We start from the raw sequence: 20,029 nt of genomic DNA on the forward strand, positions 1-20,029 counted from the left end.
GGCAGAAATGCTAGTAAGGAGAGGAATATAGCCTTCAGCTCCAGGCTGTTGATATGACTTTGCTTTTGAGAATTGGACCATTTGCCTTTAATTTGGAGGTCCTGTGGCCTCCCCAGCCTTCCATGGAGGCATCCGTTGTCAGGACGCAATCCAGAATTTCTTGCAGAAAGGTAAGGCTTTTCGAAAGATTCGGTCTGCGACACCACCACAGCATTACTGCTTTCATGTCTGGGGTTATTCAAATGGTATCTTCTAAGGATCCAGAAGTTTGCAGCCATGGTTTCTAAAGTTCTTCCTGCAGAGGTCTCGTCTTGACCCTGGCTAAGGGCACTAGGTCGACTAATGATGAGCATATTCCTAGGAGCGACTTGTACCTTCTCCATGAAATGGACTTTCTTCTTGAGATGGTCATAGCCAGCTAACGTAAACATGCTGGTCATTCGTCCGATAGGAAGGCTTTGCATTGGATCGTATCCAACCTGGCTCCCAGAAACGGTGTTATCTGACTGGGAAGAAATAAAGACTTATTTCTATTTACTGCCAGCCCTAGTTTGCTGAATAGCTAGAGACAAGCGTTCGTTCTGGCCGCCTGACTGGCTGTTGATGCCTTCAGTAGCCAGTCGTCCAAGTAGGGAAATACTTGGTGACCTTGAGTGGGTAAGGCTGCAGCCACTGGCACAAGACATTTTGTAAATATTCAGGGCGCTGCCTTGAGGCTGAAAGGGAGAGCCTTGAAATGGTATTGGGTACTAGCTACTGTGAACCTGAGGAATTTTTGGTGTTTCCGATGGATAGGGATGTGGAAATATGCGTCTTCCAGATCAAGTGAGGTCAAAGTCTCCTTTGTTGAGACGACATAGGATTTCAGCTAAAGTTACCATCCTGAAAGTTTGCTTTCTGAGGAACGTTTTGAGCTTTTGGAGATCCCGTATTGGGCTCCACTCCCCTGATTCCTTCATTATTAAGACAAAATGGGAGTAGAATCCTAAATCCCTTTGTAGAGTTAGAACTTCTTCGATTGCACCTTTTGAAAGCATTATCTGTACTTCTTTATGCAATAAGTGAAGACTAGGGGGAGGGATCCCCTTGGGTGGAGTATTTGGAGGTTTCCTCGTGAAAGGCGATTGGATCCAATACCCATTGGTCTGATGTTATGCTCTCCCATTGCTGGTAGAAACTGCAAATCTTCACACCCACCAGGGGACAAAGGGGGAAAGCTGGTACTCAGTGTTGATCATTGCTTCTTTGCATTGTCGTGTCCTTGGGACAATGTTCTCTTGCAGCCCCCTTGAAGAGAGAAACCAGCTGTAGAAGACCTATATTTCTCCTCATAAGGCTGAAATTGAGGTGCCCTCTGAAAGCCGCCTCTGTATGCGGGAAACTTGCAAACTTTTGCTTTTCTGAAATGACTTTTTGTATACTGTAGGGTTCCTAGTGACTTTGCTCTGTCCGTGTCAGTTTTTATGGAGAGCAGCACCTCATCAATGTGCTTGCCCAATAAGGAATCTCCGTCGAATGCCATATTCAAAATCTTAGTTTAGACTTCGGGCCTGAAGGTGGTGGCCTTTAACCATCCTTGGCACCTCAACACTGCTACGCTTGCTAGCTGTCAGAAACCTGTGTTCGCTAGATCCATAGCAGTCGATTGTTTCAGAGGCCGCTCGTTCACCTTCTAGAAGGATCTTCCTCGCCTCTTGCTTATCTATAGGGATGAGGTCAAACAAAGATGCCATATCCGACCACATCTGTCGATCGTAACGGCCAATGATAGCCAGAGCGTTGGCTGCCCTGATGGTAATAGTTACCCATGATATCCATTCTACGCCCCTCCTTATCAGGGGGAGTTGAGATCAGGGTAGCCAGATTTTTCGATCTTCTCTGCGTCACCTGCCAAATGACTGAATCCGGGTTTGGGTGTCCAGTCAGGCAAGAAGGGGAGTCTCCAGGGGCCCTGTATTTTTTATCTTTCCGAGAGAGCATTGGTGCTATCGTGGCCAATGTTTTCATTATTTAAATTATATTATATATTATATGTATTATATAAACAATCTATTATGGGGATTGTACAAATAGATTTCTGGCCTCCTCTTTGAAATCATACAGAAAGCAATCTGTATGCTTTACAGCCATTTGGAGATGTAATCTGTTGGACGCTCTCTCCATCAAGTTGTGGAATCTCCCGATGTCTTCCGGAGGTAAGTCCGCTGGATGATGCTATGGAGGAGTGGGAATGATCAAATCGTGCCAGGGATCTGCAGGTGGGTGAGGATCAGGGATCTTTCCTTCCTCTTTCTCTTCATCCGAGGAAGAGGGGCTTTCCTGGTCAAGAGCTTGTATTCAAGGGTGTGGCGTTGTTGGCAGAGGTAGAGCCGGTGTTCCTGGTGGCTGCGGATGAGGTGGCTCAATCTGGGAGTCTTGGGGTGGAAACCTCTGCCTATAGTCCACCAGCATGGCTTAGAGGTCTTTGATTAGAGATGGTGGTAGAGGGCTGATTGGCTGCATTTAACATCTGGTCCTTTTTAAAAAAAAAAGGACATATATAGGCTATTTGAACCATGGCTCAGGGCCATTATAGCCTTTGATATTATTTAAATACTGCTTGATTATGTTACAGTGGGACTCCCATCTCGACCATGTGGAGTAATTCAGGCCCGTGAATCTATGAAAGATAACCCAATACTGGATACCTGGCACAGATCCTGGAGCCAGAGTGAAAGTTGGCAATGGAGTGGGTACAGAACCTGAGGTGAGTTCTCAAGGCACAGATATATTGATGCATCTCTAGAACACGCGAATGCCAGTGGTGTCTTGCTGCTAATCTCTACCATACTGACTGAACACATCCTGATGGTTATAACTAGATTCTTTACCTGTCATAGTGGAAAGAGAAAAGCCAGGTTTTAAGATGTTTTCTAAAACTGAGGAAGATAGACTGGCCTCTCAACTGTTCTGGTAGATTCCACAAAAGGGTTGTGGAGTGAATGAAACTCCTGACCTGGCGCTGAGGATGAATCCACTGGTAGTATCCGGACTGGAGGCCTCTGCGGATCCTTTTGGCCAAAAAGTGCACCAGTGGGAAACTGAATACTGTCAAAAATGTGCATCCTTGAAGGCCTCAACCTACTGCGGCATTGCCTATGGCCCATGGAATTCAGGGTGCTATGGAACCATTTGTGGAAACAGCTCCATGACTGGGAGTGAGATCGGTTGGCGCCCAGACTTCTTTGGATGGAGAGTGGCGGGATGAGCCCGAGTCCTGCTTCAGCTTCTTACGTTTCTTCTTGGTTTTAGACTGACTAGACTACTTTGACCACGAAGAGGACCTATTACGGCAGCAGCCTCGAGAGCAAGAATGAGTCTGCACCCTAAACATGGAGCAGAACTTAAGCAAAGTCTATGACATCTTTCGTTATTTGGCAATGTACAGATTTGTTCATGGTCCCAGATTGCCTTTGTAAGCATGAGGGCACATTGTCTCATGACCTGGGATCATACACAGAGCCCAAACATCAAAGGCACACCCACAGTCACCAAACAGTTTGAGCCCTGTAATCTTCAGTGGGGGCATTGTTTCTTTGCGCACTTAAAAGAATTAGAAAGAAGTTTGTCAACCAACAAAGGGAAAGCAGAGCTCTCCAGATTCGCGTACAATGGCACAGAAAGAAAGGTACAGACATCACAGTGCAGGATAAGTGCTTATATGCAGTTTCCTCCATTACTTCCAGGGTGGAACAAGTCAAAGTAAAGCCTCAGAATTGTACCTAGCAGCGTGCAGGAGCACTGCTATGAAAAATTCTGGATTAAGTCTTGTGCTAGGGGAATATCCTAAAGATGACAGACCTGTGGATAGACGTGCCCATCAGAACGCCAAACTGTAGGTGGTCAGGTACCAAACTGACAGGTACAGTGACTAAGTTGTGATGTAGGATTTGACTGTTGTTACCGAAGATAATTTTCTAGTGATACTTAAGTGGGACAGCTGAGTCCCCAAATAAATATTAAAAAGAAGAAAAAAAGAAAAGGGGGTAGGGTAGGAATACCCTTAGGGACCCCACGAGAGCAAAAAAGCACTTTTTTAAAATTTTTGCTGCAAAATGTGCAACAGAGCTGTGAATCTGTGCCAAAAATAGAAAAAAAACCAAAACAACTGCGAGCTCCTGCGCTTGTTTACTGTATAGCCCTCTGGTGGGCCAGGTCCTGGGGGCGTAAAAAAGAAAAAGCAGGGATGCACGCAGCCCGCATCTTTTTTGAGCCTCAGGGACCACCACGTTCAGGGGCTTTATTTACATATGAGGGAGGGGCCACACAGACACCATCCCCCTTCATTTGAGCTCCTCAAGCCCCAGGGACCACCACCTCCATGGGGCTTTATTTAATTAATGAAGAGGGCAGCGTGGTGGGAGCTGTGAGAACTCCTGCCAAGCTAGAGCAAACATAGGTCTTTTTCCAGCATGCGGAGCTGTCAAACTGCTCCTACAGCCTGGAAGCACAGTTTTCATCTGTTTCCCTGCCTACTGCATTGCGGGCAGGGAAACAGATGAAATTATTGCTCCTGCACGCACAGAGCTGCATATTAAGCAGCTTCCTGTATGCGGAAACAATGCTGGGTCCCGCAGAAGGCGGGGAGCCAACTGGAACCGTGGGGGCATTGAGGCTCCCCCTGCAATCCCCATCATTGCACACTGGGTAGCCTGAGTGGGCTTCAGGGCACCCAGGGAGAAGTGGCTGTGGGATGGGATCTCTGAAGACAAAACTGGCCAGGGGAGGGTGGCCATGCACCCCCGGCCCCCAATGCAAAAGAAGGCAAAAAGGGGGCAGAAAAGAAAAAAAAAGTAGAAAAGGCAAAACCAAGTGCAGAAATATGAGCAGAAAAGGCAAAACAGAGCAGAAAACTAGCAGGATAGGCAAAACAAAGGGCAGACAAACAAGCCGAAAGGGCAAAACAGAGGGCACTCAGACATTCACACACCCCCTCACAGACCCACCAGGACTCATGCACCCCTCACAGACCCACTCACTTACATGTCGACTGATAGATCCACTCACACTCTTTTGGTTTTGGTTTTGTCAATGCATGTCTTGTTTTGACATGGTTTTTGTATCACTTTATTGTTGTGGAGCTGCTGGGCTCCTACAACAATAGCAAAAACAATGGCAAAAGCTAGAAAATGTTTGGTCTCAAAAACCACATATTGTCACAGCAGTTCCTGGCACTGAACAAAACTACTTTGCAACCCGATATGCTCCTTGTGAAAGAGCAGAATGCGGTCACTCACAGTGAAGCCAGCCAATAGATAAAGAGACAATTTTAATAAAAACAACAGGTCTTGGTTAACGCCAGACCTAATAGCAGCCCAATTCTTAAAGAAAGTCACAAAAGTGCAGCCATGGTTTATGTCCTTGCATTTGTGCAGAATTCAAAATAATTTACAGGAGTAGGGTAGGTAATCGTACTCCTAGAAAATATTTTCGAACTGCATTTTAAAATGAGCAACTATGCACATGTAGATTTGCTCATGCAAAGCTGTTGAGCAGGAACAAGTTCACTTTCCCACCAACAACTTTTTTTCCCCAACCCTTGAAGGTTTACTTCTGCCTTTATCAAGCTTACATTTCCAGCCTCTCTCTCGGTTTGGTAAAATATTAGAGAACAGCTGATGAAAGCCCATAGAAGATGCTAGTAGGTATGCACAGACTTAAAAGGGCATTCCGAGCATGGGGAAAATTGCTTGCTGCTACGTCCAGCTACAGTCTGTGAAAGGTGGCAAATTTAGTGAATTGCTAGCATTCAAACCCTACTATGATATAGGCTCTGGCATAGTCATAATTTCCATAATTTACCCCCGCACTACATGTCACCAAAGGGGCAAGTGGATTTTGTTACCACACGGCTTGAACTCTGTACGTCTAGAGGACATTCCTCAACACACAAGAAAAAGTCTCTCAACAAAATGTCGAGAAAAAAAATTAGAAAGAGAAAGGGGTAGCTCTTCTCCGGATCAGCTCTTAACTGGTGCCGAAAGAAAAGAACACACCTGAGTGGCACCTATATAGGGTGTGAGAGATCGTACAATCAGCGACGTCACGCAGAGCCGAACGGAACCACCCGATGGCACGCAGGGGTACTACTCGTGCAAAAGTTTCCAGATCCAGTCTGACGCCTGGCAAAATTCAAAGGCAAGGAATCTGCAGTCAGGTATTGTCTCTATCAGATAATGCATTACCGAAGTAAAGTAACTTGTTTTTCTAGCTCGGTGTAGATTGCAACTTTGGTAACGATATAACGGTAAGCGTGGTGGCTGAGCGACTGGCCTCTCGACCTCCACCTGGACCTTGAGCGGCATGGAGCCGACTGCCGGACTTCAAGCAACTTTCGTGATCGCTCCCACAAAGTCTTCGGTGCCTTGGCCCGGCAGTCGGGGCACGACTTGGGGTCGTGGTCGCGCCCCAGGCAGTAAAGACACACATGGTGCAGGTCCGTGACGGACCTCATACGATGACAGTCCACGCGGGACTTGAAGCTGGGCTTCCCAAAAGCACCAGGAGTCGATCGACTCGAAAAATAGACACAAAAGGTCTTGAAAAATTCAGTCAAAAAATGACTGGGGGTACCGCTCTCTCCGGATCTGCGCTTGCTGGCGCGGAAAAAGAAAGAACTGACGTCAGCGCGTGAGGGCAGCGTCTAAGTAGCTGCCGCGATATCTCTGTGACCACGACGCCAACGACTGATGCGGAGCAGCATGACGCCACCTTCCAACGCACAGGGGTACTGCTGACGAAAACGAGTGTCAAGGGTTGCTTTTATTCATTCTAGGTTGGCTTGGATGGTATTTTACCAATCCAAAGCTGGAATACTGTGCCTGGAGTGGTAAAAGTCTTGTCATTTTACAGCTTGGCATGTATGGCACTATGCTAATCCTATACTTTAAAACGTTGCTAAAAAAACATACATTCGAGGAGAGCAGATATATTGTCATAGGGTGCTACCATGCAGAAGCTGCTCTCCACGTAAACTTGGGAACTACCCAGAGGGGGGTGGTGTGGGTGTGGTGTTGGTGTGTGTGTGTGTGCATATATATCTCCCAACTTTATACACTAAACCTAAAACATACATAGGGGTCTCTTCACAACCCTTTCCCATTGCACGGAAAATATTTCAGGTTCCCTGTCACCACTTCTTTTTGTAGTGGCAGTAGAACCCCTGCCAGCCATTATCAGGACTCACAATGGTATTAAAGGTTTTTAATGGGATAGAGGCCTGGTAGATAAAATCTTACTTTATGCTAATAACCTCCTTATATACTTGCAGGACCCTGATAACTCCAAGCGGATTATGGTAGCTTTTATGACTTTGGACTAATTGGAATAAATAAGATTTATATCCAGTTGGGGTAAATCCCCAACGATAGTTTAGCAGCTCAATTTTCTATCAATAAAGTTACTAAGGAGATTTAATACTTGGTAATATAGGTCTCCGGTGACCGAGAACGGGTATGGGATAAAAATAGGTCGCTGCAGGTAGACAGACTCAAATAGAGTACTCAAATTTGGATGTCATCACTAATTATTTTTAAGTAAAGTGATAATTTTGCCAAAGTTCGTATACACCCTACAAAATTTCCAATTCAAGATCCCCAAGTAGTTTTACAAGCAGGTCTCAGACATGGTAAGGTCTTTTCTCTGGTGTACGAAACTCCTCAAGTGAGCTCGGCAAAATGTTATGACAGGGGCCTTGGTATGGCAGATTTCACTGTGTATTATAACTCAGTAAATCTGCTGGTGATTAATGACTGTTTGATACAACCCAAGCACACCTGCTTCGCTAGGCTCTAAGTGGAGGGGATCTAACACACTTTCAATATGGAAGCAAGGCACTCTCAGGCATTCCCACCAGCCACTACAACAGTCTTCACAATTTGGGAGCAAACATGCAGAAAAATAGGTTGGCACAAGAAACTAACAGAACAGACACCACTGTGGGTAGGTACGTTCATCTCAGAGGAGACAGGGCTCTGGGGTATATTCCTTCACAAGGATACGCTCAGGAATATAGGGCCCCAAGAACAAATTTCTTTGTGGTCGGGAACGGCCAAATCGGCCATTTCCAACCTCAAAAGTTCTTTTAAATATGTACAAAACACAAATTGCATTTTGGTAATGTGTTACCAAATCTCAATTTGTTTGTGATTCGGGATTTGGAAGGGATGTGTTTAGGTCGTCCCTTCGAAATGCTGAATCTCAATGGGATGTATGAATGTTTTGCTACCGAATTATGGTTGCAAAACATTCACACTTTAGCACTACCTCGATTTTGGCAGTAATCCATTCACGAATGAGAAGGGGTCCCCAAGTGACCCCTTTCCCTTTGAGAACGGGAAACAAATATTTTTTAACAGCAGGCAGTGGTCCCAGGGACCACTGCCTACTCTTACAAAATGTAAAGAAACCTTAATTTTTTTATTTAAACGCATTCCGTTTTCCTTCAAGGAAAAGGGCTTCATTGTAAAAAAAAAAAATCTTTATAAAATTACTTTATTTCAAAGTAATCAGACATGGCGGTCGCCTGACCCCAGCAGGCCATCATTCCTGTGATTTTTGCGATTCCTAAGGGATCGCAAACTGAGACCTACCTCATGTATTATTCACAAGGTAGGTCTATTTGCGACTGACTAGAGATTGCAAAAGGTATAAAACACACTTTAGCACATTAGTGTTTGTAATTACCAAACAGCGAATTTCAAAAATTCATAATTTGGTAATCTCAAACACTAATGTTAGTACATCGGGCCCATAATTTCCAACAAAGCCATGAAATCATTTACTAATCTAAAAGAAAAATTTGGCTCAATAAAAACCCAGCTCTTCTGTTATCTCCAGCTTTGGCACGCACTCACCTCATATTTAAATGCAATAGACAACATTCCAGAATTTAGCCCTCAGAAGCCCAAATTACCATTGCACCGTTGTTGAAGAAAATATCGCAAATTTATAAAACACTTAATTCATATGCCAGCCCTATTCTTACAATTAAGGTACAGATGGGAAAATGGTTGGGGGGGCTGGAGGTCCTTATGGGCCCAAAGGGAATTCTAGTTCAGGTATATAGGTATATAGGTATATGTATATATATATATATATATATATATATATATATATATATATATGTATATATATCAAACTTTTCGCCCAACAAGGAGAAGCCCAAACGCCTCAACCCTCATCTAATAAAAGTGTGGCGATGGTGAAACCAGTTTGGGCCTCTCCTTGTTGGGCGAAAAGTTTGATATATATATATATATATATATATATATGTAGGGGGTACAAAATGCTGTATAGATTGGCATAAAGTAGCAGAAGTACTATCTGACGTTACATAGATGAATACAATGAATACAGTCTCTTCCATGCGATGGGCATTACAGAGGATTAAATATTAACTGCAGGCAAACAGATATACCAACTCTTTATTGGACTCAGACTAGTAATTGCTGGAATGGGATATCGCAATCATCGGTTAATTAAGAATCCTGGAGCAGCAGATCTACAAGGATGGAGAACACCCACAGAAAAATGAAAGGATAAGGGCCAGATGTGACAGATGTCATCCATGCCCAATTCCCTGAGAGATATGCGTGCTAATACAATTTTTGTCAGTGCACCTCAGATATCAGCATAACAACGCAAGTATACATTGTGCCATATCTGAATTAAACTGAAGAAAATGCACATAAATATTCTCATAAAAAAGAACGAGGCAGATAAGTTACTCCCCACTTGCAACATGTTTTCCACTCAAATTCACCCCACAGCCTAAATAACCCCAGCCCCTCGTCCTGATGTTCCAGCACAGCTTCAGGTTAAATGAATGGATTGTGCAATCTAGTGGTAGTTGCTTTGCAATAAAGGTAGCTGTATTTAAATAAAATTACTTTACCTTTCTTATTGGTGGTTTTAATACAACATCTTCAAAACTGTCTTCTGCTTTTAATGTCTGAAAGTTTTCATGTAAAATTCGAATTTTCTTTTCATTATCCCACCCTGCAGGACTAGAAAACAAGAACAAGTACTAATGTTTAACATCTGTAATTTAAAAACATTACCAAATGTATTCATTATGCTGGAAAACCCCAGACCCGCGTGGTCAAAAATGCACACAACACTATAGGATGACAAAACTTCCTAACTTCCCCAAACATGTGGCTAGATTACTAATTTAAACCCAAGTTAGGTTTAAGTCAATGTAGATCTGTGCGAACTAACTGATGCTTTAACATTTCAGACTGCCATACGCCTGAATAGAATTAAAGATATGATCAACATATGGCGGAAGAAGTATAAAACAATAACTAGGCTAACATGCATGCTGAATTAAACATTCTTTTATATCACTATTTGTTGCTGCTTCAGCTCTTAAAGCTCCCTCCTCTTGGGAAACAGCCATTACAGTGCGGTCATAACTAAACATGACCATTACTAATATCCTCATTCTCAGACCCCTCTAGGAAGTTCGTTCATCATTGTAAATTTGTAATATTTTCTTGTACATTCCCCACCCTGCTTGCTGTGTTTGATTTTGTGTTATTGCTACCTCTTCTAGTCTCCTGTTTATTTTTGTAACCTTGTATTTTGTAACATTTCTCTCATGTAACGTAACTGGTTTCATTGTACAGCGCTCTAACACCTTTGGGTAAAGGCCGCGCTATATAAAAATGCATTAAATAAATTACCACGTATCCTTTACAACGAACCTGCCTATACCACGCATGTCCGTTACCATGAATCTTTTACCCTGAATATGCCTTTACCATGCATGCCTTTACTATGAAATCGGGCATGCATGATAAAGGCATGTTCGGTGTAAAGGCTATGACTGCGTTGTACACCAAGGGGCCAGGAAAAGGGGCAGTTTTAAGTTTCAGGGCCAGGCAGGGGGGCTGCGGCATGGGCGGTTTTAGGGCTCAGGGCCAGGAAAAGGAGCAGTTTTAAGGTTCAGGGCCGGGCAGGGGCTGCAGCAGGGGGTAGTTTTAGGGCTCAGGCTCAAGAGCCCGTGTACATTGACTGTGAATGGATCCCATACTCAGAGGACAGTGGGGGGACTAGCGGACAGGCCTAGAGGTGGATGTTAAGGCCCACCTGGAGCCTCGACTGGAAACACTGTCCCGGCTTAAGGCCGGCCTGCAGAGAGTTTTGTCCCCAACTCTCCCCATTGAAAACTCGCCCAACGACATGACACCACATTGTAGGATATGCAGGGAGAAAGTGCGGGCAGGCCCACTGCAGCAGACCCTCCTCTGTTGTGACCCCCCTCCTCTACGGAGCTACGAAATGGACACGCGCACCATCCAACTGGTGCAGGGGGTTAAACACAGCTGGGCCTAATACCCTCGATTGTGCGTGCCTGAGTATCTTTTTACTAAGGATATGTTATTACCAACTATGCCTTTACAAAAAAAAAAAAAATTGTAGTAAAGCCATGCGTGGTAAAGCTATTTGCATTGTAAAAATGTACGTTGTAAATGTATGTGGTAATGACGTATGGATGGTACTGACGGTGAAGGGAAGGCATGAGTCTTAGTTACATGCGTTCCATCATACAATCCCTCCTCTCCCTCCCAAAATTTTTGCCAGAGTTCCAGAATGCTGATTTACTTCCAATTGGTTTCACTATTATATCCTTCTACATGCGGCAGCCAATGGTACAACAGGGTGTGTTCTGCTATTCATACCTTTCGTGTATGTCTTAAATCACTGCTTTTGCCTCTTATTCCGACAGTAAAATGGCACACTTATACCAGTCTTTAAACCTACTCTTTCCTTCTTTACTTTTCAACCCTACACCTCAATCAACTTAAGGATAAGTTACATACTTGAAATCCTAGTTCTACAAGGGAATCCACAGAAAAGTCGTAAGCACTGAATTGTCTCATTGACCTGCGGGATCCCAGGGAACTGTGCACAAGTATACATATGTGCAAAGCTCTTCAGTAAGTAATGTCATCACAAAAAGGTAAAGAAAGAAAAATAAGTGCAATGTTAGCTCCTCAGACCTTCCTGAAGCAGCCTCCTACAGCCTCTCCTACTGGCCATGCAGTCCAATTTTCTGTCTGTCCTTGAGTTCTTACCAGGACAAAAATATTTCAGAAGGCACATTACAGAGCAACGTTGCCATGCACTTCCCAAAAAAGAAATTCTAAAAAAAAAAATACTGTCAAGAATTTTTTTTTTATTGCACTCCTAGTCCATGTGGACGTTGAGAGAAGTCACTTAGAAAAAGTTAGGAAAGATGTCAAATAGGAAAAAAGCAATAAAGGCCGAAATCAATAAACAGGATCTTGTTATCAGGAATGGAACAATCACCTGTGGGGCATGATGGGACACAGGAGGAAAAGTGAGGTAATTTCAGGCCCAGTGACAGTTTTTATGTCTCGCCTAGGCAGCGCTTGCGCTGTCTCTTCGAGACCTGCTGTATTCAGGATATGGGCTTTAAGCGTCACCTATGTTCCACCCATGTATTTTATTGGCTCCTTTAAGTATCTTTTGGAATTGTTATTTCATTAGTTTTCTAGTGCCGCCTTGTCCTTCCCTTTCTACTATTGTAACCTCCCATGAGGACTGCCCCTGTTACATGTAAACCTACCCTATAGGTTTTATTTACAGCTTGTTAGCACTCTTTTATTCATGACTTGCTGGTTTTCCTTTTGATCAGATTCAGCAGTTTTTTCTCCTTTCCAATAGGCTATGACCATGTTTTGACTGGCCACCTGTGTCCCTTTATTTCAGTTTTTTTTTTTACAGGATGTAGCATGTGTGGTTATGTAGGCAAGTGGGTAGCGTGTTTAAACAATCTTGCGTTAATTACATGTTTGGTGAGCCCTCAAGGCTTTTATATAGCAGTACCGTGCGTGCTTCACCAATGCCATGCGCCTGGTTTAATGTTATTGTTTTTTTGCCCCGCCATAGAACTGCAGGTTTGTGGAGCCCACACTTTTTTCATAGCAGCACTGCACCAGCTTCACAGACGCCATGCGTCAGGTTTCCAATTATTTATTTTTGTCTCTGCCTGCGGCTGCAGGATCTTAGTGATTCTGTTGGAAATGAAACAAAATCTACCACTCCAATAAATTACCGCTCTATCAGCTATGCTTTTCTGTGCTATGTATTTGCCTTGCCAGAGTAAGTCTTTCAATTCCATTGTTCTTCTCAAAATGTAGAAGTCTTTTTCCTTTCTTACGTTACCTCCCTCGCAAGCTAACAAAAATCTCACTTCCCAAAAAAACAAATGGAAACCTACTCATCTTTCTCTTTATAATTCCATTAAGGGTGCAGTACCTTATAAGGCTAATAGAGGTCACCTTATAACTCCACAGGGACACCTAGTAACAGCCTATTGTACTGCACCCTTTTTTGCTTTGTGCATTTTAATTTTTTGTTATACTACTGCTGGGATATTTTTTAACAAAAAAAACACAAATAAACATTTTCATTTGCAACGCCAATAGCTCACACTTTCACTAATGCAATATCTATTGCACTGCAAATGTTTGTTACTGTAATGACTATAGCAGTCTAGATGATAACATTTTATTTCCCTTTTTATCTTTACAAAATAAAAAGGTCAGTGGAAGAGAATTCCTGTCAGTTTTAGGTAATCTAGTCGTCCTACCACAACTTCCTATTCACTCTAAGGACACCCCGAGATGTAAATTGAGAGAAAGTTAGCACTGTTCCTATTCAACGTCGAGGGCCACAATGTCCAGAGCAAGTAGTGGACTAACAAGTACACAGAAGCCGAACCTCCCTGTACTCCCTAGGGTGTTTAGTTTTTTCAGAAATGTCTGGGTTTGGTAGGTTTCCCTAGATGGCCACCAAGCCCAGGACCAAAAGCGCAGGTGACTCCCTTGCAAAACCATGTCTTTTGTGATTGATAATTTTGAGGTCTCCACAATACGTTTTGGGCCATTTCCTGTCACAGGCACTAGGTCTATCCACACCATTTTTATCGGAAGACTTGAGGGAATTCTGGGTGGGTGGAAGTTTGTGGCTCCCCACATATTCCCGAACTTTCCATCAAAGAAATGAGGAAAATGTGCATTTAAATTTTTTTTTTTTTTTACAAAGTTTGAAGTTTGCAAGGGATTCTGTGTAACAGAACCTTTTAACAGCCACTCAAGTCACCCCATCCCGGATTTCCCTGGGTGTCTAGTTTTAAAAAATGTATAGTTTTGCTAGGTTTCCATAGGTGCCGGCTGAGCTAGGGTCCAAAATCCACAGCTAGGCACATTGCAAAAAAGGGTCAGTATTCTGTGTAAAAATGTGATGCGTCCACATTGGGTTTTGGGCGGTTTCCTGTAGCGGGAACTAGGTCTACCCACACAAGTGAGGTACCATTTTTATTGGGAGACTTGGGGGAATGCTGGGTGGGTGGATGTTTGTGGCTCCCCACAGATTCCAGATCTTTCCATCACAGAAATGTGAGAAAAATGTGTTTATGTACACATTTGGAGCTTTGCAAAGGATTCTGGGTAACAGAACCTGGGGAGAGCCACACAAGTCACCCCATCCTGGATTCCCCTAGGTGTCTAGTTTTGAAAGATTTACAGGTTTGCTAGGTTTCTTCAGGTGCCGGCTGAGCTATGGCTCAAAATCCACAGCTAGGCACTTTGCAAAGAAAGGGTCAGTTTTTCAGTAGAAAATGTGATGTGTCCATGTTGCATTTTGCCCCATTTTCTGTTGCGGGCACAGAATAGCAGAACAAGTATTATTACCACTTGTCTTTCTATGCATTTCTGACTTTCAAATGTAAGACAGTGTGTAAAAAAGAAGACATTTTGAAAAATGCCCCCTAATTCAGATGCTAGTATGGCTACCCACAAATTCAGAGTTTTGCAAAAAGCCACAGCTTCTAAACTCCACATCTTGTTCTGATTTCGGAAATACATGGGTTTCCTTGATACCTATTTTTCACTCTTTAGTTTTTACCAAATGTATTGCTGTATACCCAGTACACAATGAAAAAATATTGCAAGATACAGCACAGTTATTGGCTCTGGGTACCTTGGGTTCTTAGTGAACCTACAAGACCGATATATCCTCACAACCAGAAGGGTCCCGCGGACATAACAGTTAAAAGTTACAGGTGAAAATGCAGGCACAAATGGCTGTTTTTTTCAACTCAATTTCAATTTTATTTTTATTGCAACTGTTACATTCTATAGGAAAACCTTGAAGGATCTACACAAATAACCCCTTGCTACACTCAGAATTTTGTCTTCATTTCAGAAATGTATAGCTGTCCAGGATCCATTATTGGTTTCACACCCAATTCTACCACTACTGGAAGGAGGTTGAAAGCACAAACAATAGGAAAATTAGGCTATGTCCCAGTAAAATGCCAAAACTGTGTAGAAAATGTTAGTTTTCTGACAAAAGTCTGCCTGCTCCTGAAAGCTGGGAAGATGGTGATTTCAGCACCACAAACCATTTTCAGGAAAAAAAAACCCAAATCTAGCTGTATTTTGCCTAATTTCTTGGTCCTCTCCAGGGGAATCCACAAACCCCGGGTACCGTTACAATCCTCAGGATGTTCAAGGAAAAGGACGCAAATTTGGCATAGATACCTTATGTGCACAAATAGGTATGGGGGCCTAAGCGCGAAATGCCCCAAATAAAAAAAATGGCGTGGCACGGAAGGGGGGAGGAGGACGACGTTAGGCCTGGCAGCGAAGGGGTTAATTAAGTCCTCACATTTCATTTTCATCTGTTATCCATTTCTCTTTAACTTATCTGATGTTAGTTCTTTCTAATATTTCTCTACTAAGTTTCCAATTCATAGTTCAAACCTTCCGCTACGTGATTACTGGTTTGCTCATTTATTTTATATTACTTTTCATTCAATTTCATCACTTATAAGTCCTTGTACTGTGCATTATTCATGTAATCTACCTTACACCTTTTCAGTCCTGTTCCGATTTCATCTACAATTTAATTGTTTAATACCGTTATTGTTCTATTTTAGCAGTCTTGTATCCATGAATATTTTGAAGTTGTGACAGTAAGGATTTCTTATCATTGGCTGACATCTGCAAGTCAAAGACTGATCGCTGCAACTCACCACTCTGTCATCAAAGTCTCATTCGATCTCACACCCCTTAAATTTTGGGTCTCCTTGCCTTATTTTGTTTATCTTCGCCATGTTCCAATTCAGAATTTACAACTGACGAAGATTGTGGATGATCATTAATACTAAAAGAACTACACATGGCTCACCTCGCAGAGGTAAACCAAAATAAAAAAGTGTGTACTTTACATTATATATTAGAACCCAGCTGAGAGTTGGTGCGATCTACTATACCAATTCAGTTAACATGAATAATCATCGCTAATTGGTCAGTGCTTTGCCATGTCGGACTCGGATTTCATATTCAAAGACTAATGTAATAATTTTCTTTTTACGTAGGATGAGAATATATTTACTTGAATAATTCTGGCACATACTTATTTATAGTATATGTATAGTGTACTTACATAAATACTGCATCTTTCTCCACAACAAGAGCAGGAGCGTTAAATGGAAACCCATACAGTTTCTGAACAATATATTTATATACAATATCAATATTTTTATTTTCTTTTATAGAAGTGTAAATAAGTGCTGCACCATCTGTGTAGATCAGTTAAAGAAAACATGTTAATCGTACAGACCTATTAAGAACGATACAATTAGGTAAATCACTGCACAGTAATTAAAAAGAAAAACATTACATTGCTGTAACAGGCTAAAAAACTATCTGGGGCAATAGGATAAGTTTAATTTCACAAAAGCTATTCAAAAAAGTAACTTCTGATTCACTTTTGGCTGCCCTAACATTGCTTGCAACATTCCAGCATGCACAGTAGGGCTGCAGAAAGTAACTTAAAGAGATTGCATCAAGCACATAATATTTGCTCAAACCTTTTAGTTCAGGAGCCTAGTTCTCCCATAGAAACCAAATAATTTAGTGCAAGTACACCGAATAGTATCTTTCCCTGAGCCCCACGTTGTTTAACATTTATATGAGACCCTCGGCTGAGATTGTCCATCCATTTGGCATTAAAATCATCACCTATGCAGACGACACGCAGCTCGTGGTTGCATAGAACCACCCCGAGAAGTCGTCTAGCACCCTAGACCCGTGCCTAGAGGAAGTTGCCAAGTGGATGGAACACTCATGCCTTAAGCTGAATGGGGATAAGACCGAGCTCATGCTCCTGGGCAACTCAACCTCATTCGGCCGGGTTTTGCTCTGGCCGAACTGCCTCGGTCCCGCACCAGATCCAAAGCCTCAGATCAAGAGCCTTGGTGTGTGGCTTGATCGCTCGCTCAGTTTTAATCACCAGTCCATTAAAATCTCAGCCACTTGCTTCGGCCTCCTGAGGATGCTCCGCAACAGCCTCCCCCTTCTCCCTTTTCAGGCGAGAAGGATCATGGTTCAGGCCCTCATCCTTTCTCGCCTGGACTATGGGAATTCCCTCTACCTGGGAGCCCCCCAAACCACCATCCATAAGCTCCAGGTCATTCAGAACTGTGCAGCTCGCATGCTCTTGCAGGTTCCCCGTCGACAATCGGCGAAACCTGCACTAAGGAGCCTCCATTGGCTACCAATTAAGGCAAGGATCCAGTTTAAGGCCATGTGCTTGACTCATAGGGCCTTCTGGAAGAAGGGCCCAGTCACAATCCAATCCATGATCACTCCCTATCAACCTTCCAGAGACCTCCGCTCTATGTCTTCCTTCCTAGTCACCTCACACAGAATAAGGAAGGCTAGATGAGGTGGGTGTTCTTTCTCTCATAATGCTGCTAACTCATGGAACTCCCTCCCACTCCATCTGCAGAAGGAACAAAACCTGCTATCTTTTCAAAAGCTTCTAAAAACCGTTCTTTTCAATGAATGCATCTAACCCGCTCCTCTCCTGTCATTTTGCGTCAGTCCACAGCGCTAGGAGGCCTGAGGGTATTGTGCTATATAAATTTTATTTTCATTTTCATTTCTAGATAGCTCAACTATATATTACTGATTGTGCATTGACGCTAATATTTTACTGGGAACATTACCAGAAATACAATTCATAAAAGAAGGCATGAACTAGAGTGAAGTAACAAGAGACTCCAAATTTCTTTAGCAGAGAAGTGATTATTAGCTTCAAAGTAATGTGTTTAAAAATGACACATGACAGAACCAGTTGCAGAAACCAGGGTCGTGTTTGGCGCCGATGGCACCCGGTGCAATAATGTTTGCTGGCACCGCCCTCTCCCCCATCCGTGACCACCTCCACCACGTATTCCCTCACCACCACCTTTAAACAGTGCCCCTCAAGTCTCCATAACCACTCTCTTTCAGATGCCTTTAGGTAGTTGTATTGTGTCACTCATACCAGTGTAGGGTGTCATGGCACTTTGCATCACACACACCTTGACAATCAATCAAACGTGTGTAAATCAATGTATAGAAAATGTTACATAAGCCAGAGGACTACACGGTGTAGGAATGACATGTCAACCATTCTGGTAGGGGGTATAATTTAAGTGTGCTTGGTCTGGAGACGCACAAACTCAAATGAAAATGGAACACCATAGTTGGGGCATTCTATTTAATAAGAAGAAGAATCGATTTCTACCCAAATTAACCCTTTTGGCAACATTAATCTATGCTCTAACCTATACTTTGCAGTCTGCTTGCAGTTCTTTGATGACAGTCAACAATTCACTGTTCTATATTAGGATTTTAACTTAAAAACTGCAAGAAAGGGGAGGAGCCAAGATGGCGACCGGAGCAGACGCTTGAGCGCCCGGCTCCGTCGGCCCTTGGCCCCGGACTATTATCCTGATTCCTACCCTTGCCGATTCTCGAGGTGAAACGTGTACGACGACGCGCTGTCCACGCCGCCACTTCCCCGAAGTCTCAGCCCGCCCGGATGCCGGAGTTTTTGGTGCTTTTGTTCTCCACCCTGGACCCCTGCTCCATTGTGGCCTTTGCCGGCCCCCAGGAAGCTCCGCAGTCCCCGGACCCGCTAGCGCAAATCCGAGCCCCGCGGTCCCGACCTCACCTAACACCACGGACTGTCGCCAGATGAGCCTGGGGAGGGACGGCCAGACACCTCCTGCACCCTGCGCCTGAAGGGCTGGGGCTGTAGGGTAAGCCCCGGTGAGGCGAGTCTCCTGCCCCGATCTGTGGACCGCGCTGTGGGAGGCTGCTGACCCCCTTCTTCTATTGCCTAGTCGGCTGCAAAGAGAACCCGAGGGAAGGGAGGCGAATGTTGGCTTTTCCAGTTGCGGCGCAGACCTGAGGGGAACTGACTCCTTGCTACGACCCCCCCCCTGGCCATTGTGCCGTCCGGCGGTAAAACATGGCGTTGTTTGCCTGCTCGCGGCTGGGGGGTGATACTCCGGTCTTGCCCGCTGCCCGCTTCGCCCTCCCTCCACCAGACACCAGCTCCACAGTGCCGTCCCGGATTGCTGCCGATGTGGGGGTGCAGCTCCCGCTGACATGCGGCTCCGTACTGGCCGTCCTGCGGGACTTTCGTTTACAAATGTTTGCTCGCTTTCAGGCGCTAAGTGAGCAGTTTGACTCCCTGTTGTCGGCTGCGGGCCGTGAGCGCTCCGTCTGTCATCAACACGGCGTGGGTCCGCCAGTGCTTTTGTCCTCTTGCGGGGACGCAACGGCTGTGTGTGATCGTGCTACACTGGTGCCTGCATCTGGCTTTCCCGGCACCCAGGATCAATTGCTCTTCAGCTTAACAGCGGATACTTTGTTTCCCCGTTCATTGCTGCCTGCTTCATTGTTGCCTGCCCCACCGCGTCTGCAAGAGTATCCAGCTGAGCAACACCTAACATCCTCGAGGAATCGTTCACGGTGGCCTACTGCTTCTTTTCTGTGGAACTCCTGTACTTTACATGCCATGTCTGGACTTTATGTGGTGCACAAAGGGACCTCTACAGATTGTCGGCGGCCATTTTGGGATTCTACTTCACCATCTTCTCCCAAACGGCCAT

At 44.1% G+C, this 20,029-nt stretch overlaps 1 protein-coding gene across 1 annotated transcript in view; it reads right to left on the reverse strand.

The window, feature by feature from the left end:
• DYNC1LI1 (dynein cytoplasmic 1 light intermediate chain 1) overlaps positions 1 to 20,029 on the reverse strand; it is a 596,637-nt gene that overhangs the window by 214,164 nt on the left and 362,444 nt on the right. The window contains exons 7-8 of the mRNA XM_085630582.1: positions 16,525 to 16,660; positions 9,935 to 10,046 (exon numbers count right to left, since the gene is read on the reverse strand). Of these exons, the coding sequence (XP_085486708.1) occupies positions 9,935 to 10,046; positions 16,525 to 16,660 (248 nt within the window). The remainder of the gene's footprint in view (positions 1 to 9,934; positions 10,047 to 16,524; positions 16,661 to 20,029) is intronic.

This window comes from Triturus cristatus, chromosome 10 (assembly GCF_964204655.1).
Source record: "Triturus cristatus chromosome 10, aTriCri1.1, whole genome shotgun sequence".
In the NCBI taxonomy this organism is placed as follows: Eukaryota; Metazoa; Chordata; class Amphibia; order Caudata; family Salamandridae; genus Triturus; species Triturus cristatus.